The sequence below is a fragment of the Scomber japonicus genome, chromosome 3 (assembly GCF_027409825.1).
Source record: "Scomber japonicus isolate fScoJap1 chromosome 3, fScoJap1.pri, whole genome shotgun sequence".
Taxonomy (NCBI): domain Eukaryota; kingdom Metazoa; phylum Chordata; class Actinopteri; order Scombriformes; family Scombridae; genus Scomber; species Scomber japonicus.
This window is the reverse complement of record NC_070580.1, coordinates 12,219,802-12,243,427: the sequence shown is the minus strand read 5'-3', so window position 1 is coordinate 12,243,427 and position 23,626 is coordinate 12,219,802. Positions and strand designations below refer to the sequence as shown.

The window sequence follows — 23,626 nt, the reverse complement described above, 5'->3', positions numbered from 1 at the left end:
CAGGAAGGTCTCTATCCTTCCTCATCAGTGGCTTAACATCTAGACTGTGTTGCTGTCTCCTGTTTTAGACATCCATGTATCTGCAGATGGCCCAGGCCAGAGGAAGGGCTAGCCGCGCAGCTGAACCCAGCGCGGTGCACGAGACACTTGGACTAAAGGTGCGATGTGGGCCCTGTCTGCACCGCAGCCCTGCATACTGTGCGGGCTTGTGGTCACCAGCAGCATGCTCCCTCTCTTTGTGTCTGAGCGCATTTGTCATCACCATCTTTAACTTGGCCATTATTTGTTAATTTCCGTAACATTTAGCATGCATATTTCCCAGTCCGTGCACAATCGAACATTTTGTGCAATGTGGAAATGCATTTCATGTCATGTCATTTTGTCGTATTTCACTCATATTTTCTTTGTTAGCCTCATTGTCTGAGCACCTTTCTTTTCCGTCATTGCCCTTTTAATGCTTTGCATTTGTGTTAAATGTCATATTTTGCATGAGAGCTGGGTTATCAAGTGGAAATGGCTTCTCAGGCTGCAAAGAAATTTTATTGACTTTTACTAGAAACAAATTCAATTAAACAGCCTTTAACTGCTGTTCAATGCATGGCATATTCATTTTGCATCACAGCCACAGTTTCAGCAGCGCCCATGAACTACAGTTATCTGAAACATTAATCCTGCTTATCAGAGACAATGCAGGATGTACCCTCCCATTAGTCCTTCACCCCACCAAGCCGTCCACCTTCTGTAGGAATGTGGTGCAGTCTCTCCCACAGAGGCGGCACGACTAGTCAGCATCTGACCTACTCCCACAGCAGGCTCTGTTAGCCCAGAGCAAACACCAGCCATCTGTGGCCAACTAGCTGTGCCGCAAAGGAAATAAAAGAGCCACATACTTGAACATGTCTCCACTGTTTGAGCTCTCCAAGCACTTTGAAACACTTTTGAAGGACATAAGGGCTTTAGGTGAAGTGGGATGGTTTGAAACACTTTTTCTAGTCAGATTGTTGTTTTTTTGTTTAGTTTTAAAATCTGTTGCAACTTTTCTGAAGGGTCATACTTTACAACAGGGTTGTAAAATCACATTCAGGGCACAGTTTCCCTCTGGTACACATAAATGTTTGTGACCTTTTTTTACACGTCAGCATCTGGCATGGCTGGGAGTGAGCTGCCAGCAGATTCTTATTTGCACGCATAGTGATTTTAATCAAAGATGAGTTGTGAATTGCACTGGGGTGTGTGTGTGATCCAATGAAGTGAGTTTGGCACAGTGCCATAGCATCTCCTCTGCTTTAGTACTGATGGACAATGACAGAGATGTCTCTATCTCTGTCCCCGTTGGGAGTGAAATATTGGGATTGGACATGCTCTGGTCTGTGAGGCGGGGCCACAAGACATGTCATTGCATGCCACTGATTCATTTTCCCCTACTCTCATGCGCAAATCCCTGCCAATCACCTTTCAGTGCTTGCGTGCAGGGATGCCACGAGCAGTGAGTATCAGTCATCCAGCCTCCATCCCAGGCTTGTTTTCACTGTGCTGGATTACAGGTGTCAGCGGTAGGCCTGCACAGCCATAGGCAACAAGAGGCTGAGAGATATTTGGCATGCAGCTTATTATGCCAAGAGAAGCAACCCACGACACATTGTTTTCTGCAGTAAAGTAGCATGGAGATGGGTTAGAAATTCCTCGCTTTCCCCGCATGTATTTTTCCGTATGAATGCACACTCATTATTCTAATACTTCATCCCCCATCAGGCCATTCAGCTCCCACAGGAGTCAGAGGGAGCACATGCGCTGCCTCATTTTCCCTACACAAGGGAATCGCTGTGACAAGATGAAGAGTGGTGAATTTATTGCCATCTCCATATGATTTTTCCATTTCAGGAAGAAATCTTCCATTTGGAGCCGGGCAAAGTGGAATCTGGGAAGGGAAAGTGCTCCTATGACCCGAAGCTCAACAGCGTGTCAGCTTTGATCAGTAAGTATCATCTGGGTTTGGTCACATGAGGACGTAAGCACGGGTACAGTCCAGCCTAGCTCCTTTTAGGTCTTTATAGCAATGGCAGTCTCATGCCATATGGATTCCTCATCTTTTATCTCCTGTTTCTTCAAGTGGCCTCCTCTGCCTACAATTTATGTTTTTGGCTAAGTGTGTGAACAAAAAATATTTATCATCCTCCAGTGATGTCCGGGAAGGTCAAGTGTCCCTTTCATTCTGTGCCCATTTCCCACAGTGAGCAGCTTTGTTTAATCGACCTAATCATTAAAGCTGAAGGAATTTTTCCTTGTTAGGGTGGAAATAATAATAATAATATGTGCCTATTAATATTTGAATCTTCCACTTGGGAATTAGTGGATACCAATCAAAATACCTCAAGCATGTTGAGAAAACTTTTCTTAACTTTTATCACCATTTAAAAACTAACATTTTCTATTTTTCTGTTTTACAATGTCCTTACTTACCTTTAGATTTACAGGCAGGTGACAACTTTATGGAAAAACCTGACAAAACGCGTGGAGAAACATACCTAGTGCAGATGGAGAATGAGGGGTCACTAAATGGTCTAATGGGTGTGAAAACTAGGGGAATCATATTATGCTATGGCCTTTGCAGTCACCACATGTTAACCCATCTGAAAAGCTGTAGGATCTTTTGGTCATATTAGACAGCCTTCACCGCCGCCATCATCAAAACACCAATTAAGTGAATATCTTTTGGAAGAATATTGTTCTTCTCCCCAACAGAGTTCGACAAACTTGTACAATCTATTTCAATGAACATTTAAGCTGTTCTGGAGGCTCATGGTGGACCAACACCTTACTAAGGCACTTTATGCTGTTTTTTCTTTTAATTTGTCACCCATGTATATACACACCTGTGATCTAGTTTATTTGAGTAAGGATTTAAGTATGTCCTTATCTATATTCACAGTTTAGCTACAGGAAAAGAACATGTCACAAGGTTCAGTCTGGATACTGTGGCTTATCATCTGTTGTAGCTGTCATGACAGCAGTGTCCTCTGTCCCCTTGCCCAAGGTCACTTAGTCATGTCCAGACCACACAGTTGCCACCAGTGAAAGGTGATCTTCTCCCTGTGGAGTGAGACAGTGGGTGTAAATCACTGGCACTGCTTTCCCACATTAGCGCAGTGCCAGCTGACCAGTATGGAACCAGTGCTGTCATCCAAGATGGATTTACCTCCCACTTCCACCAGTTAGGATCATACAAGGGACACTGTTGTTAGTTGTGATAAGGATTAAGAGCCTTGTGTCACAACAATAGATTTACCACTGACCACAGACTGCTCAGCTCTCCACCACATTAGACATCTCATCATCCGTGGACATTTTAATGAAATATCATCAATCTCCATATAACACTGCTGAGGGCCATGACATTGAATATAATGGTGGTAGGGCAGTGTTTTTGTTTCCTCGGCTCTACCTCCTGCTGTCTCCGTACCCCATCTTTTAAGACCCCTGACAGTCACACCTGCTCTCGTGTGGGGCCCTTACAGCAGCTGGAGGACCAACACCTTGCCTTCCTGTGGCTTAACAAGGCTGTCGTGTACATTTGTTGGTCTGCACACATGGATGTGTTCATATTTTATGCCTTTATGGAGTGTGTGTGAAAGCTGTTTCAGGAAGTCTGAGTGCTGTTTGGGTTAACGCTTTATTTTACATGTCCCATAATTTCCCAGGAAGTTTCCTGGAAAGCACTGATTACAAGGAAAATGGAAATGGAAACAGTAAATTTAGTAAATACCCGCACATTTATTTTTGTATTTCTGAAGAAAATCTGAGAAAAAAACTGAAAATTATATAGGGGAGAACTGGGTTGAAAGTAACATAGGACAAAGGCACACCGCAATCTCTACTCCTCCTTCTTTGCCTTTACTAAATCAAAACCACAAGAGTAGTGTAAAGTATAGATAACTGTGTGTTTATATGCTCTAACTTATCATTCCCAGCTAACTAGCTTACTACATTACTTTGTGGGGTTTTTCTCCATTCTTCATTTTATTTGTATAATACTTTACCATAATATATGGGATAGTTCTACCCTGCAATATTCAAACAATGCTGCTCCTATTTACATATAGTATGTTGCAGGTTGTGCAAAATTTCAGACCCTTTTTACAGTTTTCTTGTACAAAAAAAAATCAAAACATCAAAATGTCTGACTTTTAGCATTAGCATAACCTTACAATACCTTACAGGTGGTAACTTCAGTAGTGACAGTTATTTCAAAAGTAAATAAGGGGACTTGGGTTAATTGCAGTGCACATTGTCACAAAATGTGGCAAATTAAACAGTCCTGTCTAGAAACCCTCCTAACAAATTACAGTTATCAGTTCTTTTATAGGAAAGTTTTAGAAAACTATGGAATTATTATACTGTTTTGTAACCTGTAAAGAATTTATCACTTGTATCTTGAGTTACAGTATCACCTGACCACTTTGTGTCTAAATGAAGACAAATGTGTCGGAGATGACTTTGACTTTGACTCTGAGCTGTGGTGTGGAATGACAACACTTGATATATTGGCTTCAACGTATACTTCTTGAAATAAAAGCTGTGGTGTTTTGTGCCACGGGTGGTGCTGGAATAATGTCAGAGTCAAAGAATTTTACTAAACTGAACTGCTTTCTCTCTTTCTCAGATGGTGAACTCTATGCGGGGGTCTATGTTGACTTTATGGGAACAGACTCTGCCATTTTCCGTACACTGGGGACAAAGACTGCCATGCGAACAGATCAGTATAACTCCAGATGGTTGAATGGTAAATATCCTTTTTAGCCTACAAATGATACTCAAAGCTTTCATCCAGTGAATACAACCTTCCCGCATGACATTTCTATTCACAATCCAAACAGGGGTCCAAATCTATAGCTGAAATGTAAAGAGTCTGGTGCTTGCATATGTTTTGAATCCCTCAACAAGTGATAAACAGGAAATACTTCCAGTTTATAAATTATTATAGCCAGATGTTTTCCCAAATCCTTCCTTAAACTTCCTTCACTTAAACATCTCACCATCTCGTCTTCCTACAGATCCCACTTTCGTCCATGTACACCTCATACCCGACAGCGCGGAGAGAAATGACGACAAGTTGTATTTCTTCTTCCGGGAGAAGTCCTCTGAGATGGGCCAGAGTCCCGTGACACAGTCCCGTATAGGGCGCATCTGCCTGGTGTGTACACAGTGAGGACCGTGTTTGTTTTGGGGTATAAACATAATGAAAAGAAAACCTGCATCAATATGAAAACAGGCTGGAGTCTCCTGAGGCGAGTCACCCGCTGGGTTTCAATGTTTATGGGTGCTTCGCTAGTATTTGGTCAACGCTGGTGTGCTGGAATCCACATGTGTCTTTAACCTTCCTGTCTACAATGCATCCCTCTGTCTGTGGGATCGCCCTCTGACCTCTGACTCCATGATCTTCTGACCTTTTCTCCCTGGTAGTCCTAAAACACTTGAAGCTTTTAGTGTACACAGCAGTGAAAAAGGCACAGCCTTTTAAAAAACCCTCTTCTGGAGTGCTTTTCAGTTAAACTTACTCTACAAAAACCAAACAGTATGCCCTAGAAATACACAGTCCCAGTGAGTAACATAAACAAACAACAACAAATGTCCAGTAAGCTTGTGGGGCATCTTACAGTGTTTATGCGTTGTGTGTGCGTGTGTATATGAATTCCCTTAAAGGTTTGCGTGCATGTGTGAGCTTTACAGCAGAGGGAGGCATTGATATGAGTGAGAAAATGTGGCATACGTGTGCTCGTCGCCTCAGCTGTTCAACATTGTATTTATTTGAGGGGGTCAGGCACTGACCCGGCACACTAACACTCATCCCCCTCTCAGCGGGCTCTGCCACGGCCTCCTGAGACCCGGTCCTGTCATTCTTATTTCGCCACACATCTGGATACTCTTACTACCATTCTCTGCACCGGCCTTCCACCCTGCACAGCACCAAAAATACACTCAGCCCCATACTGTAATTACACAGGAAATGATGAAAACAATTCAAGACCCAAAATGGGATTCATCAGAAGTGCATGAAGAAGCATTTTCAAGGCTGCAACCACCCTTCAGGGAATTTAAATGAAATATTAAAATATACGTGCTTTCTCATCTTAATAAAGATGCAGGCTACTGGTTTCATGTCTTTCTTACTGGGATGGATGCTGGCCTCAGTCCACCACAGATGGAAGAGTCTAAATAGTAGGAGACAGTGTTTACCATCCCCAATCCCCTCCCCCATTTAGCTTACTGGCTTTGTAAATCAACATGTACTGTATAGTGTGCGTGTGTTTGTGTGTGTGGGTGGCTCCACCTGGGTTTGTTTTCAAAAGGAGGATGTGAGTATGAGAGAATGATGGAGAAACTGTTCTGTGTCTTCACCCTTCTGTGCAGAATGACGATGGGGGTCACTGCTGTCTGGTCAACAAATGGAGCACCTTTCTGAAGGCCAGGCTCATCTGCTCGGTGCCAGGGGCCGACGGCATGGAGACACACTTTGATGAGCTCCGTGAGTACAACCCACACTACAGTGAGACCAGGCTGTGGTTGCTCTCAGTAGAAGTTATAATCTGTTGATTACTTGGTGGGGGTGTTGTATACACTTCCTTGTTAAGCAAACAAACTGCCAGCATGCTTTTCCTTTGAATTCTCTGTTTTCTTTGCTTTGTTCATTTCAGCCACGGTGGCTATCACTGCTTGGATAAAATAACAAAAGCATGGGGTGTAGATGAAATCAATTATTGTGTCAGTCAGTGCGGCTCTCATAGAAGAACCACTGGTATGAACAGATTCCTATAAGAAAAAGCACTTACCACACACCAGTTTTCTCATTCAGAATTTTCTCTCGATTCAAATGAAATTTGTCCAGGTCTCTCATACAAGCCATGTACAAATAGCCTGCCTTGCTTTGTAAGGAGAAAACCATTCTTTGGCATAGGCATTATAATGCCGTGAGTGTCACACATTCTTGACTGCCTCACATTTAAGTCTTCGGCGACTTGGCTTTAGAAAGGCATTTTTTAGCATCTAACTTCATTTCAAACTATTCTCTCTTTATTTCCATGACAGCACCGTGTTCTTAATGTTTGTGCAGTTAAGAGAGTTTGGTTAACATAAGTATGAGAAACTTTCACAGAAAAACGTGAGAGATTTAAGATAACTATATGAAAATGTCCTTGCATGAGTCCAAAATGTTGAGTATTTTATAAAATATCCTATAAAAGTTCAGTTTTATCAGCCAGGAAATGACCCGCTATCCTTTAAATATACATATATATATATATATATATATATATAAAAAAAACATTATATATATATATATATATATATATATATATATATATATATATAATGTTTTTTTCCCCTTTTAGCAGTTAATCATTTTGACAGTAGATATCAAATGACAAAGAAAAAAGACAAAAATGACATGACTGAATTTATTTCAGACATATCCATTTACAGGTTCCTGTCATGTATGATCACATCTGAAATATTAAGAGGAGAACTGTAGGTTTCTACTGGAACACCTGCCAAACTGCACACACACACACACACACACACACACACACACACACACACACACACCAGAGCTAAGTCCTTGGCCCATACTGTACCCTACCTCTCTCGTCCCACTCCCATCATATGGTCCATACAGCAGACTGTAATGGGAATGACATACATAATCCCACCACTATAGTTGTCTTTCAAGATGTCTTAACAAAAGTGTCTGGATTTTTTTGTGTGTATGGGGGTGGCCTGATGGCCAGCAGATCAGATCACCACCCAGGAATGTGTGTGACTGTGAGACTGTTAACCTCTCTAGGGGAAGCTCTTTCTCTTTCTGTCTCACTGGTTTAAAATAGAGCCACAGAGTGATAGGGGACTGATGCGTGAGGTTACTGTTGCTCTTGAACTAATCTCAAGAATGAAAAGTGCCATGCCTGTTGAATCTGATGATAGCTATTTGTCTCTTTATCTTGCTGACACATCCCTTGCTTTTATCTCAGCCTGCCAGCAGTTCCTGCCAAACACGGTTTTGTTTTTACAGGTGACATTTAGTTTATCCCTCTTTGAACAAATGCAAAAGTGACACACACTTGAAAACTCTGTGGCCTTTTCGTGTGCAGCCACTTCACCAAAATGACGTGAAAAGTGTTCTGAGTGGCACTGGGCTCACGTTGCCTTTACAAATGAGGGTTCTGTCTTTACTGGTCAGGTCAGTGTTGACACAGGCGTGCAGAGCAGAGTGGCTTTGTGAGAGGATTGGAGATTCGTCATGGGTTGGTACTGATGATACATTTTTGGAGATTGCTTGAATAAAACTGTAAATGTGTAGTGGAACAGGCTGGTGAATGAACAAGGAAAAGCATGACATGCCCATAGAGAAGGAAAGACTGCACATGTCAGTTGGAAGAGCAGCCATCCTTGCCAAGGTCTCCTGGAGGGGACGGTAAATTGGATGTTATTAAGTTTCATGCTAATGGCTTCACATTTACTGTCTAGTATGAATGTTTATAAAGCTCTTGTTCTGGGCAGTTTGTCTTTACAGAGGAGAGTAGGGTTTTTAGAATTTCACGAGAACAAATGGGTCTTTAACTACTGCACAATGAATGCAGGTCATTAAGGGTCCACATACATATTATTGTATGTATCAAGGAGGCAATAGATGCATTACACCACATTCCAAGCCAGAATGGTTTTGGAGAGTTCAAGTGTCCATCCTAAAGGGAACAGAGTCTAAAACTCAACCTCTTTCTTTAAAAGTTTTTATTAAGTGACTCTATAGTCATTACTGAGAAGTTGGTTGAAATATCCAGACCAGCTGCATCCCTGGTGTGGTGGTCCTCAGTGGAAAGACATTATTGCAAAGCACGCCTGAGACCTGGGGAGTTTTTACAGTTGGAACATGTAACACATTTGGCATTACCTGACAACTTGCACCTAAATGAACCAAGGTCATTTGAAATACAATGCCACAGTGCTTTTGTTTCTCAGTAACATACTTAAAAATAGAAGAAGCTCCTGCATTTCAGACAGGAAATGCTTTAAGTCTTTGATCAGTAGCTAGACAGATGCAAAGGCAGAGAGCAAGAGAAAGAAGTCAAATCAAGAAAAAAGAGGAAAAGATCACAGATATATATAAAAAAAACACAAAGGCTGATCAAGCAGAAAATGTATTTTCTGTGAAGAAATGGGAAGTATGGCTGCTAAGATTCATATATATACACACTGACACACACATAGGAAAGTCAGTTGTGGAATCTGGACCCTTTCCTAGCTGCTATAAACATGCAAGATCCCCTGGAGCTAAGTCATCATGGCCCTGTCAAGATAGCTTTTATTGCAAATCACCTTCCTTTTTTTCCATGTTTTCCTCGAGCCTTGATCTGTTTTTAGCGACCGCATATGAGCGTCGTCCATAATAGCTCTATCTTGGCCTCAGTTGTATCTTGTGTGCATATGCGCACACTTGCGTGTTCTCGCGTGCAAATTGCTCATTTCTGCTGTGCAACAGCTGTATGTCATGACAAGGATCATCTGTTGTGTGACAGCCAGGACAGCCCGTAGTGCTGTGTCCATGCTAACCCATGACCGTTCCACTGCTCCGGCTGTGGCAGCTGTGGAAGAGGGCATGATGGTGTTGCGTGTGTGTGTGTGTGTGTGTGTGTGTGTGTGTGTGTGTGTGTGTGTGTGTGTGTGTGTGTGTAAGGGTGTGACTTTGGGGAATCTGGTAGCTACTGAGAAATAAGGACAAAGTGCCTGCTATCTCTCAGCTTTATTCTTTTCTCCAGTACTGAGCTCAAGGCTGTAGACAGTCCCCAGAGGAAGGCATGACTGAACAGACTCTCTAATGTGGACAGGAACAGAATCCAGCAGTTCAGATTCAAAGACAATGCTCACCCCCTCCATGTATCATTCTATCTGCATAGCAGCTTGACAGCTAATTTCTCATGCTGGTCTATATGGGACTGCGAGTGCATAAATCTGAATTGGTATACTTGCATTTGATCAGCTCTTCTTCAGTATCCACACTTCCTGGGCTCTAATATTTTTAGCTTTTTACCTTCCATGTCTTGTTTGTTGACTTTCTCACCGATAACGTCTTTACTCTGCAGCCACATTCTCCGCTTCATGCCAAAGGCCCTCGTCCTATTGTAGTCAGTGAATGTTCCTCCTGGGACTAGTATTTAGGTCAGGTACCGAAGAGGAGAGAGACTTATCACCCATCACATGTTTAGACCCTATTTATTTGTTGTAGACCTATTCTCAGTATCAGCAAAATGATCATCTAAATCAGGCAGTGTCCAATGTCAGAACTGTATGACGGAGTATCTGAATTATTTTGATTTAGAGACATCCGAAATTGGCTTAAGAGTATGTGATGCAGCTCCTATGGGAGAGAAGAGATATTTCCTTTCCATCAAAGTATAAGATATAAACTGTGGACACTGGAAGAGGAGAATCCCAGCACATCATGTTTAAATTTTCTGTCTCCTCAGAAGGGGTCTCAAGTGGCACAGTAATCACGTTGCTCTAGTCTAGACTTTATAGAAAACCAGACTGTTTGGTTTCACAGCTCTACTGTTAAATATCATTGCTCTGTCTGGTGTTTAGATTGGATTCCTTCGTTAAGGTAGATATAGTTTGGTTCAAAGCCTCTCAAGGTTCAGTGTCTATGTGTTATCTTGTCAATAAAGCCCTCAGCTAAGGTGTCCTTCGTGAGGCTATTCATTCAGTTGCACAGTCAATTGCTGCACTTTTGGAACTACTGTACTGCCTTTCAGGATGGTCTGTCTGGATGCAAGAGATTCAATTTCTGGTCTAAGTTTCCTGTCTTATCCTTTCTATTAGAGTATTAGTAACTGTAACTTCTTTCTAGCTCCTTTGGCAGTCTGATGGTTGATCAGTCGGTCTACTACTTTGGTCCAAACTGAAATATCTCATTAATTTGATCTATTGAATGGATTAACATGACATTTTGTGCAGACATTAATGGTCTTCAGAGGATAAATCCTCATTACTTTAGTCATCCCTTGACTTTTCCTCTAGCGCCAGCACAAGGTTCCATTTATGGTTTTGACAACTATAGCTCAACAACTATAGCTGTACTATATATTAATTCAGTAAACATCATTATGTTAGCATTGTCATTATGAGCATGTTAGCATGCTGATGTTAGCATTTAACTCTAAGCACCACTGTCCGTAACTGCACATCTCAGAGATGCTTGCATGGCTGTAGACATCAACTATTTTGACCAAGTACAAGGCAATGAGTCACCCTCATTTACACAAACACTTAATAAGCAGCACAAATACTTTTAGTACAGTTATTGATTTCAGATATTTAGACACAATCCCACTTTGCTCATTATCAAGTAGTATAGTGTGTTTTTCGAACAAAGATGAAGGGTTATCTTCTTCGTTAGAGCATCATTTCATCCTGGGAGGTGTAGCCTAAAGGTCTCTCTCTGGCTCAGAGAGGTTGGATTGACTGTGTAAATATTAGTAAAGAAGAGTGCTTGCTATGGAGAATCATGTTTCCTCTTTTCTCTCTTTTCTCTTACAGGAGATGTTTACATACAGCCGACACAGGACACAAAAAACCCTGTTATATACGGAGTCTTTTCTGTCTCGGGGTTAGTGTTGTATAACAGATTCTGTATATGCACAACACCAAGATTACATTTCTAAATTGGAGTATTTGTGCTTTTTTCTCATTGAGTTAGACACATTTTCCTGACTTTTTTTCTATCTACTTCATAGTTCTGTTTTCAAAGGCTCAGCAGTTTGTGTCTACTCCATGGCCGACATCCGCATGGTCTTCAATGGACCCTTTGCCCACAAGGAGGGTCCCAATTACCAGTGGGTGGCCTACACTGGGAAGATCCCTTACCCTCGACCTGGCACAGTGAGTCTCACCCCTCACTGACCCTGAGCATGAATTGCACAGCAAGCTGACATAACAGTGATTTTTCTCAGACTTAAACCTCAAATAGAAATATCTAATGTATAAACTTCGACACCAAAACTCCTATGCTTGTGTTTCTGTCTCAGTGCCCTGGAGGTACGTTCACCCCCAACATGAAGTCCACTAAAGACTATCCAGATGAAGTAATTAACTTCATGAGGAATCACCCTGCCATGTACAATGCCGTGTACCCAGTACACAAGCGCCCCCTGGTGGTTCGTACCAATGTCGACTATGAGTTCACCACTATCACGGTGGACCAGGTGACAGCTGCAGACGGCAACTATGAAGTGCTCTTCTTAGGAACTGGTGAGTGTTTGTCACAATTTATCTGGATTTTTTGTGATAGAAATAGGAGTGTGGCAATTCTTAAAGTTTTTGGACTAGTTGTAAAACCATTTTTTGTATCATTGTTAATCATTTCTAAGTGACTGTGGTGATAGCATGAACATGAAGTCAGTCTGAACCCATGAACCCTTTTGATCAGAGTCAAAATGCTGAATGACAGTGTCGGTGGGAAGTTGAATAATGAAGAAAAAAATCCCCCCTGTGAAAATAAATCCCATGTAAGTGGAGGGATTGTCTCCTCTGTAATCATTTATCATTAAGAGAAAAGCATTCTTGCCTTTTGTGCTTGAGTGGAACTTTAACCAATCAAAGGGTTTGTACCTCGCTCTATTCACACGACGTAAACAACAGGAGATTTGTACCTGGAGGGCAAGGGTGGATCAACAGTGAGAGGGAGAGAAAAGAAAAGGGGGTAAGAAGAAGAGGAAGGGTGGGGTGCGGTACAGTTAGGATATCCATCACCTTAATCTTGCCCACTGGTGTAAGACAGATTATCTATTTGTCTTTTTCCTCAAAGCTTTAATGAGACCCCAGTATGACAGCAGCCACCACACAGTGCGCAGCCCTCACATGTTGCATATGATGCCTCTTAACTGGCTCCTTTGTTCATCTGTGCATTACGGGGAGGAGAGTAATGGGTTTGTGTGCGATGGCGGCCGCTGTGGAGGAATGTGTGTCCTTTCAGCTGCTGTCAGAGGCAGTCTTTCAGCCCTACACCAAGACTCAATACAGAAGTCATAATAAATCTCAGGTATCCTTCTCACAGGAATGCCTAACTCTATACAGAAATCAAACATGCCAGGGAATGTCTTATGGGATCCAAATGAAAAGGTCTAAGGGAAGAAGGAAGTTGAGGATGACAGGAGAGGTTTGTCACGGTGGTGGCAGCGAGTACACTAAGTGGAACAGAGCTTCACATGACTGAGAGGAGCTTAAACTCAAGAGAATCACGTGATAAAGGTGAAGAGAACAGTGGAGCCTGTTGATATGAGGATTATCCTTTACTGGAGTTTACTGAGAGAATAAAATGGGAACCCAAGGGTCTGTTGACAGAGTAAAGGTATGAAGTTGCAGGTATGTAGCTGACAGGTGTGTGTTGTGCTTGTCCACAGATAAGGGGACAGTTCAGAAAGTCATTGTTCTCCCCAGAGACGACCTGCAGACTGAGGAGTTGGTCCTTGAGGAGGTAGAGGTGTTCAAGGTGAGCTTTTTTTCATTACTCTTTTCCTCTACCATGCCCCTGTCATAATCATTTTCTTCTCCTTTCTCTTCTTTTTCCAATTTGCTAGCGCCTTTGTATATTGCAATCTCATCTACCTTAAAGATAACGCACTGCATTCAATATATCTTATTTTCTCTATCAAGGTCCCTACTCCAATTACAACAATGAAGATCTCATCCAAAAGGGTAAGCATGTCTGTGCAGCTGATTTTCTTAACCTTTCACTTAACAAGAAAAGCAATGTATGAAAGACATGATCTGGAAATGTCACAAGCCGCATGTATATACTTGTGCTTCCCTGTTGCTTCCCTTCATAATTCATAGCAAGGCATTTAAGTCTGTGGGAGACAATGAAGAGAGAAATATGGAAAACACATTAAAGTTTAGTCTTGTCTTTCAAAGTGGTTAAAATATTTGGGCTCCTCATGCCATGACATCATTGTAGAGAAAGGGAGTTAGTATTACACACATCCTGCCAGACTGATGAATTTTAAACAGCTGATCATAAAATCTGAAGGTGCACAATGATAGCAACCTGATAGAGATGAGCTCAATATTCCCCCAGATGAACCAGAGCCTGCTGCTGTGCTGTTTCAACACTGCTTAGGAGTAGATTTTACACTTATGTCATTATATTCTTCTTGGTTTATGGAGTGTTTGGCTCATCACAGTGCAGCTGTCCCACAGGTTGTTTTCTCCTATATTGCATCCAAATAATAGCCTAATCAAAGTGCTGTCCAATATTTCGTCTAACGCCACTATCCGTCCGCTTCTCCCTCAACAGCAACAGCTGTATGTGTCGTCTGTGGTTGGGCTTACCCAGTTGGCTCTTCACCGGTGTGATGTATACGGTGAAGCCTGCGCTGACTGCTGTCTGGCCAGAGACCCTTACTGTGCCTGGGATGGCAAGTCCTGCTCCCGCTACTCTGCCTCGCAGAAGAGGTGAGCACCAAAAGTGGTGTTAGCATGAGTCACGCTAACTTGATAACTAACTGACTGACTCATTTGGTGTGGTGAATGATGCTTGAATTAAGCTGCCTGGATGGCTAAATGACTGTTTAAGGCATCCTAATCTGTTTTTGACAACACATTCATCACAATCTTTGAGTAAACTGTGGCTAACGCTACGCTAATAAATTATAAACTTGTGATATTAAAAGTTTAACCAGTGAATGATGGAACATCACATATTACAGGGACATATTAACATAATGGGATTGTGCTTTGTGCTTAGATCTAGCAGAATTTGATAAATGAATGGCTTCATGTGTTTTTGAATGGCTTTGAATGGCTTGCAGTTGCTTTATTATTTTTTTCTCTCCTTATTCGGCACTACTGGTCTGACCCCTTTAGACGTAGCCGGAGGCAGGACGTCAAGTACGGGAACCCCATCCGCCAATGTCGAGGCTTCAACTCCAACAGTAAGACACATATTCCTCAAACCCCCTGAGTTCCCTTTTCGCCTTCTATTGCTTCTATTTGTTTATTAATAAGCTCGGAAGGGTGGAAGTAATGATATGTCTCATTGTCACAGCTCAAAACAGTTCAAGGTGCTCATTGTTGTGGGCTGAAATAATGTATTCTGGCAGCATTATGCTAATCTGTGGAAGCCGTGTTGCTAAAAGGACTTTGATTTGCCACAACTGAGATTTTGGACCTAAGGAGCTCATGGTAATGAGTGTTTGGTTGCCATGGTAATCCCCCTCTCTCTCTCTGCCCTCCAGCCAATAAGAACACTCTGGAGATGGTGCAGTACGGGGTGGAGGGTAGCAGTACCTTCCTGGAGTGTCAGGCCCGCTCTCCACATGCTGTCATCAAATGGCATCTGCAGAGAGATAACAGCGACCGAAGGAAAGAGGTGAGCCGCAAGAGTTATATGAGCATGTTGCATTTGTGGGTAGTTAACTCAAATGCCTATTTATCCACTATAAAGTACAATATAAATTTCCTAAAGTGATGGATTTAGCTTGAACTTTCCTGAACCTGACAAGATGAGCATTTCCACAGATGAACATGAAGTATTTGCCTTGGACATCTGTCTATACGTGGGTGGGGACTATTTCATTGTCATCACAGTATTTTATTTCATTTTGTTACTTTGTTGTCATGGAGAGATGGAGATTTATAAGCAGTATGACACATTTAAAAAAATGACTCCAGTGTAAGTCTTTCGGATTATCTGTTAACATGATTAAGTGATTCAGGCTCTGATAGAATGATGCCTGATTTCTCACACAGACCTCCGACTGTCCTCAGGCCCAAGCGAAGGACACATAAAGGGGGAGCTGTGAAAAAGCCCTCTGCCGTGATATACAACCCTGAGGCTCTAGTTAAAGTTTTATTGTAAAGCTATGTAGTGTGCTGCCTCCCTTTTATTGACTATTCTGTTGGATGGTCTCTATTCCCGCAGGCAGAGTCGACTTTGCTGCTGCCTCACACATCTGATTCTGAGCAAAAGCTGTCATCACCTTATCAAATTCATGGGTGTGGATATACAGAGAAAGATGGAATAATGGAGTGAAACCAGTTATTACAATTACATTTTTTTTAAAATAAAGGATATTTATCTACCATACAGACCAAGATGGGATCAAGCAAATACTTTATTCAGATTTTGAACAATTACAAGCAGCACCCAAGTTCTTGCACTCTATATATATGCCACCTCATTGGCACAATTTGACTCACATCACGCTACTTCTGAGTCAAATTGAAACTCAGAGGCATCATACACACTCTGGAAAGTCATACACAATCTTTATACATTGGATCTTCAATGTCCATCAAGGATACACGTCCATAAATCCTACTAGAAATCAGAGAAAGAGGGGCTCCTTTTAACTTCTTGGATCGCAGTGATGAGATTCAGACTTTCTCTTAAGAAAGTAACTTTGTAGCCAAGGCAGCAAGAACAAAGAGGCTATGTGCAAAAGTACAGAGCAGTAGATTGTTTTTGTTTTTAAATTCACTCAGTGATGTTTCCTGATTGGTTGTGAAGTGCAGGATAAAGTTTGACTGAGTTTGCACTGTTATTTTTACCTCTTCATCTGATATTGAAATCCAGCACTTTTAAAAACACTATAATTCATGTGAGTCTCCTTTAATTATGTACAAAACCAAAAGTCTAAAAGAAAAATGCTGCAATATGGCCCATTGCAATTTTGATTTGCCCTTTCTCACAGTTAAAACCTTCTGCTCTGTTTTCCTTTTTTTTTGAATGTGTGGTTGAAGCGCAAATCATGCTCAATTATTTAATTAGTTTTGGTACATGTTTAATATATTGGATGATGAATGTTATATTGTATATTTTATGGGCAGCTAAACTTCTGGATATATGTATGAGGAGTATAAATGACAGGAAATTAAATAAAAGAACACAAAAAATGAAGCGGTATGATTTTCTACTACTACTATATGAACTACTTATTGGTGTAGGACCCATTTACTTCCAGTATAACTATGAATGGTGATATAGATAGTAGCTTTGTGTTAGACCTCAAATGCATAGGTTGTCACAAGTTTTTCATGAGCTGTTTTTCTCTGTTTGTTCTCTGCAGATGCGCTCTGATGGTCGGATTTTAAAGACAGAGCAAGGTCTACTCCTGCGGTCTCTGCAGCCCTCTGACTCTGGCATGTACCAGTGTACGGCCACGGAGAAGAATTTCAAACACACGCTCGTCAAGCTGCAGTTGGTGGTGCTGTCGAGCCGGGCCGTCAACAACGTGCTGGTGGAGGGTGGGGGAGGGCTGGTGCCGTCTCTCCACTCCGGCAGCACCCAGTGGACCCCCAGCGCAGGCCAGTACAAGGACCTGCTGACCATCCTCAGCCAACCAGAGATGAGCCTGATCAATCAGTACTGCCAGGACTACTGGCAGTTCGGAGACCCGCTGCTGGGCGCCCTCAAGGCCAAAGACCTGAAGGAGCTCAAGGAGCAGAAGAAGCCCCGCAATCGCCGGCATCATGGGAAGGGGGAGGAGAAAGAGGAGCAGGAGGATGTAGAGACATGAGGAGCTCGACTTTGTCTCTGAAGCACCCTCAAAACACCCCCCCCACCCCACCCCGTGAAAACTGGGAGAGACTCATTGAGAGTAGCAACGTGAAAAAAAATCCACAAACCGACAAAAAAAAAAAGCAAACTGAGAAAAAAAGGCTTACAAACACAACCCCACATACATCCTCTCAAACAGTAAGATATATGATACACAGTATTTATTGTAGGTTGTATATAGTATCATTCTGTGGATTTCTTTGTACTTATAGAAAAAAACATGCTCTTTGTGTATAGGTACCTTTGGGGCGAATATTATTGTTATTATTGATGTTGTTAATTTTATTGTTGCTGTTACTGTCATTACAAAACTCATCTGTCAACATCATATGACCTTGGCGACTGTTTGGAATGTGTTATCAGGCATGTAAGCTGTTATGAGTGAGCTACAAGAGGCTCTCTGTAACGGGGAAATGAGTTGTTGATAAGGGGTGATGGGATCTCTGTTGTTTCTTGCTTGCTTTGACTCAATGCCAGGACTCTTTCATTTCTGGACACTCCAGGAACGCCTGTGGCGCAAACTCCTCGCGGCTGCATGCGGACAGAGACTTTATACTGCAAGGGGACCATCGACATACTGTATGGTCCCAGTTATTGTGGGGAAACAGTACTTTTTCCATGAGAACCCAGACATATTGTACAGGATGTTCAAATATTCTCACTGTTGTAATTTGGCCTTCTAATAGAAAACTGGTCTCTTGCCCTTTTTTGCTTTTCTTCTATTTCCTGCTTTATTGGAGGATTGATTTGAAAATAATGCAGCATATATGCTAATCCCAGACACAAATTATAATTGAGGAGATTTGTTCAATTAAAGAATGAAAAAAGAAGAGATGATGCATCCTCCACACTCTATGTTGAGTAACCTGCAGCTTCTCTCCCAAGTGGCCATGAACTCCAGTTTAAAAAAAAGAAACATAGATGAAAGGAGCAAGCATCAGATCAGTTTTTATGAAACATGATAGGAAATATAATAGTTGGGTTATTTTTCAAATGCAAACATCCTTTGAAATGAGAGTGCGGTGCAATAATGGGTCAAGGTTTTGCACAAAGGGCATTATTATTTTCCTTTCGAGGGACATTGGCTGGGGCCAAATGTAAACAAGCACACTTGGGCATACTATAGTTGACTTCTGTGAAAAACAAATCCAATTTAAGATGGAAATTGTTGCCCGGCAGTGTTAGCTCTGAGCACAAGACATCTTTTGTCCTTTCTTCCTCTGACATTCATATGTGGTAAAAAAAAAAAAAAAAAGTAAATAAATATATACACAACAGAGCATTGTAACAATGTTGTGACACTAACCAAAATATTGGGAAGCTGGCTTTCATTGTGTGCATGAACCTGTATTTGTACTGTAATTCTGATAAGATACTGTGTGGTTGTTTTGTTTTTTTCTGTTCTTCATCTCTAGTAGTGTACAGTGCAGTCTGAGAGACATTCTCAGTACAGCTAAAATGGGTAGAACAAAGGCTTTAAAAAGATGTCCTAGCTCCAAACATACCCCTGTATAAAACATGAGCATCTTTTTGTGCACATAAATATAGACTTTGTCAGTCCCTTGCCTTGCCTCTTTGTATAGGTGGCAAGTAATACGGAAGAGTGTTGTCTAAACTATAGTAGAATATTAGTTACACAAACAAAGCCAGTTTTATTTAACATGAGGATGGGATACAAAAATTGATGATGGTTCTATTGATTAGAATTTCATGCTCATTCTCCAGTACACAGTACTTTTAAAACAATAATACCAGTTCTCCAGGAAGTTATATGACAAAGGAAAGATGTGGAACAAGGTGAAAATGTGTTACATTCTGACACAGTGGGCATTTAACACACCTTTTCTAGCTTGTATTCAGGCTCTTTGTCTTAAGTGCGAAGATGCATCCATAATTCATACAGGGGTAGCTGTATCTGCTCCTCAATTTGGGATTTCTCTGCATTCCCAAAATCAATCATAGCCCCTGATTGTCTCCTCCAAATGAGACCAGGGCGAATACAGCAAAAAATGCAAAGAAAGGTTGTACAATTTGTTGGTATTTTTAAAAAAAAATGTGTCTTTAGTTTTTGAGTGTTTTTGTTTGTTTTGTATTTTTTGCATCATCAGACTTTATGAAAAAAGAAAAAAACTAAATGCACAGAGGTGATGTTATTGTAATGACTTGTGTAAATTACTCTTATCTTCCCTTTCCATTGTTGTTGCTGACTAATAAATTAAAGCTCTATATTTTATAAGAATGGAATGTTCCCCCCCTTCATTGTGATTGGCTTGATACTGGATGTTTTCCATGTTCTGCTCAGAAACCCTCTGGATCCTTGGAATAAAGTTGTACCTGTTAAAGAGATATGAGCGCACATTTGTATACAATACACACATTACATTTGTGTTTGTAATGGAAATACTGGAAGGTAAAACTCCTTTAGTGAAACACTGGAGGATACCTTCTCTCTGTTTCTGCAGTGGCTTTAACTCTGGGCCTAATAGATATAGATTATGCGAGTTCCTAATCCCCATCAGTTCATATGTTCAGATAAGCTTTTATCAGTACTTTAAGGTTCATTAACTACGAATTTTAGTGTTCAATAGTGCTGGCTAATCAGGGTATACCTGTGGGAGACTGATGGGATCGAGACCTGGGTTGTTAATCAATACTCATTTTTCAGCACGTTGACCACAGGCACATCGTTTTGCATTTTAAGAATCACTTGAAATTAGAACCTCTGCTTTTGCACCATGCTCAGTAATGTAGTGTAGTGCAACAAGCAAATGTAGCAGTTTTATTGGGCATTATAATGTATGTATGTGTTGTTTCTTTGTCAAACCTAATTAGTACATGTATTACAAATTACTTTGAAAACAGTTTATTTATTTCCTTTATAGGCTACCAGAAATAGCCAAAGTCACTGATAGACCCTTTTCACAGTAGACATTTAAACATTTTACAATAAGAAAATAACAGGTGAAAATGATACGATTATAATAATGACTGAATGTCATATTGTCTTATTCAGTTTCAGAGTCTTGGTCTCGTGCCTTCTGGCTCACTGTCATTGGATAGAACGGAGCCATCGTTAATGTTGTTAGTAACACCACTTTGTTACCTAAGTTACGTAAATAAATACAACCTGTTAATGTTAGATAAAGTGCAGAAAGTGTCAACCTGTTGGACGAGCTAACTGTTAGGCCAGGACAAGACCATTTCAAATGGACTGTAATATAATATATCCTCTAAAATAAATTGAAAATATAAACCTTTCTATTGCTGTAAATGTCAGTGTTTGATTTTAATGAGTATTGTGCCAATATATAAAATACAAATTTTAAAAATACATTTTGCTTTTTTTTTCTTCCAGTTTTTCTCCTCAGGATGAGAACAGTACTGTAACTTCAGTTACAAACACAATATGGCCTTATACAACAAGCTAATCTTCAACAGCTAAGGCTAGCATTAACTCTTAATGTTAACTCTAATGTTATGAATATGTTCATAAAAGACAATAAAGTTATATCGGCCCTGCAGAACACTCAACTGTGTGTATGGTTTTCTAACAGACTGGATGGTTGTTTTTTTACATGAAACATATTTTTTACACATATGTTACAATAGTACTAACATCTAATTCAAACAGAAAAACTGATGTTAAAGTAAACCTATTTGCTTTTATGCTATGTGACAGAGAAGAAGAAAATGATGCCACTCACTTTTGGGAACCCTGAAGGAAATAACACACCTCATGGGAAAGCTACTGGGCCTTACAGATCTGGAGTCCCCAGACATGAGGTCTGCAGTTGCCATCTCTTCTTTCAAGTGCTGGATCTTTCAAAGGAGGCAGTCCACCATGCTGTGGCCTTCAGAGAACATGGAAGCCAGAAAGTTTAGAAATGTTGCATGTCTTGGATCATAAAGTAATTGTCTGCCAAATTGAAGCCATTATGGATCTACTATTGTTATTCTTCAGTCATCTATGGTGTAATATTTCATGAATCTCAACACTTTCAAGATTCCCTGGTCAGCAGTTTAAGGCTATAATTTATCAGATTGAATGGATGATGAGAGTACTGTATGTGCAGGCAAGACTTCCTCCAGCTCCTGAGGGGACAACACGATGTTGTCAGGTCAGAATAGTGTGCTTTAGTCAAGCCCATCAGGATTTCTTGCACATCATAAAGCCTTAATGGAAGAGTTGACCCCTGATCAGCCCAACAGTGACTCACATTATCCCATAACTATTTAGGTCAGGAGAAATTTGACAGAGAAGAAGAAGAAGAAGAAGAAGAAGAAGAAGAAGAAGAAGAAGAAGAAGAAGAAGAAGAAGAAGAAGAAGAAGAAGAAGAAGAAGAAGAAAAAGAAAAAGAAAAAGAAAAAGAAAAAGAAAAAGAAAAAGAAAAAGAAGAAGAAGAAAAAGAAAGAGAAAAAGAAAAAGAAGGAAGAAAACTATTTGGGAAGAACAGGAGGAGTTCAGTGTTGTGTCCGGTAGCCTGTTTCTCATTACTAACCAACTTCTCTATCCTCTCACTGAGCCATTTTTTTCTGAACGGACAGAAATTGAGATCCTCTCAGTAAACAATGCCAGTACGCTGGCTCATAAAAGCCACCAGTCCTATGAACCTTGCAGGTAATTGAGATAATTCTTCAAAATGAATGTAGGCTAATGATTTATTGCCACTAAATTGCCACACATGGAAAGATCAAGCAAGATTATGTGGCCCTGCAATAACATTCTGTGATGTAAATAATTAATAAAGAATACATGTTTACTAAATACTCAAATCAACACAGATGGTTCATAATTCATGCAAGTTAAAAACATAATAAGAAAAGCCGAAGAAGCAGTGATGCAAAGCATGTTGCATTCTTGTTTTCAACTACATGAATTATGAATAAAAACAGAGCAGAATGCAGATGACATTTATTCCTTTGTTGGATGTGTCTTCCTTTGTACTTGACTGCAAACTCACAGATTGGTGCACAGTGAACAGTGGTTTGGGGATTGGAATATACACTGCTTTTAACATGTTCATATGTCACAATGTGCCACAAATGTCAAAAGTTCTTTGTACAAATAGAATGTCGTCTGTACAGTCTTGCATCGATGACACTTCTTTAAAACATCGAGATGAGAACACGTCTGGACCTTTTCACCCAAACATGGGTTTGTTTGAGGTCAAGGCACAGACAGGTCAGAATGGTTTGGAAAACCATCACAGAGCATTCCAGGCATCAAATGACATTCAGAGAACTTTTCATTCCTCCTCATAGACAGAGCACTGTTCCCTCCACTTATCTGATCCCTACAAATGAACAACGGTGCAGACGGAGAGAGTCTGACAGTTGTGTGAATAGAGGGCACCAACATTCAGGGTCAGACTCCCTCACAGTGGCTGCTATAATGAAATCTGTGTCATCATCCATCAAAGCAGATGTAGGATCAAATTGCATCAAGTCTGAATCAGAAACTGGCTTGAAACCAAGATGGTGAACCACCTTTTTTGGAAATTCAAAACTACCCACAACAAAGACTGACCCATCAGAATCTGATCAGACATTTTTATGCACCATTCTTCACGACACAACAGACACATATTACTGAGGGGCATTATCTTCACGGTGGCATATATCGCATGACATGATGCCAAGAAACGGCATCACTAACATCATTCAATTTCTCATGTGGTATCCCGCTCCGCCTTATCGCTGAGTCTGATCTGGTGTTCGGTGGCTCAGAGGCAGTCATGGCATTCAGTGGGTATCTGCTTTGTGTCTCACAGTGAGAGCAGTCGGACACTTACTGCATTGTTGAAGCAGAAGGACTCGGAAGTTGGATAGTGACAGACAAAAGTTTGGCATGCCATGAAACTGGTTCTTTGTTCATAGACATCCTTCTGAAGACCTACAGCCTTTGCCAGTGTTAAAAACTAAAGTTAGTTAAAGAGATGATGAGCTAACATCAAGTTAATGCCTCAGCCTGGTTTTGCTCACAAACTAGGTTAAAGAGATCAAGCTAAGAATGTGATTGGATGT

The 23,626-nt window shown here is 40.9% G+C and overlaps 1 protein-coding gene across 1 annotated transcript in view; it reads left to right on the top strand.

Annotated features, from left to right (window-relative positions):
• sema3fb (sema domain, immunoglobulin domain (Ig), short basic domain, secreted, (semaphorin) 3Fb) overlaps positions 1 to 19,938 on the top strand; it is a 59,672-nt gene extending 39,734 nt beyond the window's left edge. The window contains exons 6-19 of the mRNA XM_053316500.1: positions 69 to 158; positions 1,882 to 1,975; positions 4,661 to 4,780; positions 5,052 to 5,191; positions 6,409 to 6,523; positions 11,584 to 11,653; positions 11,781 to 11,925; positions 12,072 to 12,294; positions 13,446 to 13,534; positions 13,699 to 13,740; positions 14,339 to 14,498; positions 14,895 to 14,975; positions 15,279 to 15,412; positions 17,112 to 19,938. Of these exons, the coding sequence (XP_053172475.1) occupies positions 69 to 158; positions 1,882 to 1,975; positions 4,661 to 4,780; positions 5,052 to 5,191; positions 6,409 to 6,523; positions 11,584 to 11,653; positions 11,781 to 11,925; positions 12,072 to 12,294; positions 13,446 to 13,534; positions 13,699 to 13,740; positions 14,339 to 14,498; positions 14,895 to 14,975; positions 15,279 to 15,412; positions 17,112 to 17,561 (1,953 nt within the window). The 3' untranslated portion in view covers positions 17,562 to 19,938. The remainder of the gene's footprint in view (positions 1 to 68; positions 159 to 1,881; positions 1,976 to 4,660; positions 4,781 to 5,051; positions 5,192 to 6,408; positions 6,524 to 11,583; positions 11,654 to 11,780; positions 11,926 to 12,071; positions 12,295 to 13,445; positions 13,535 to 13,698; positions 13,741 to 14,338; positions 14,499 to 14,894; positions 14,976 to 15,278; positions 15,413 to 17,111) is intronic.
• The last annotated feature ends 3,688 nt before the right edge of the window (positions 19,939 to 23,626 follow it).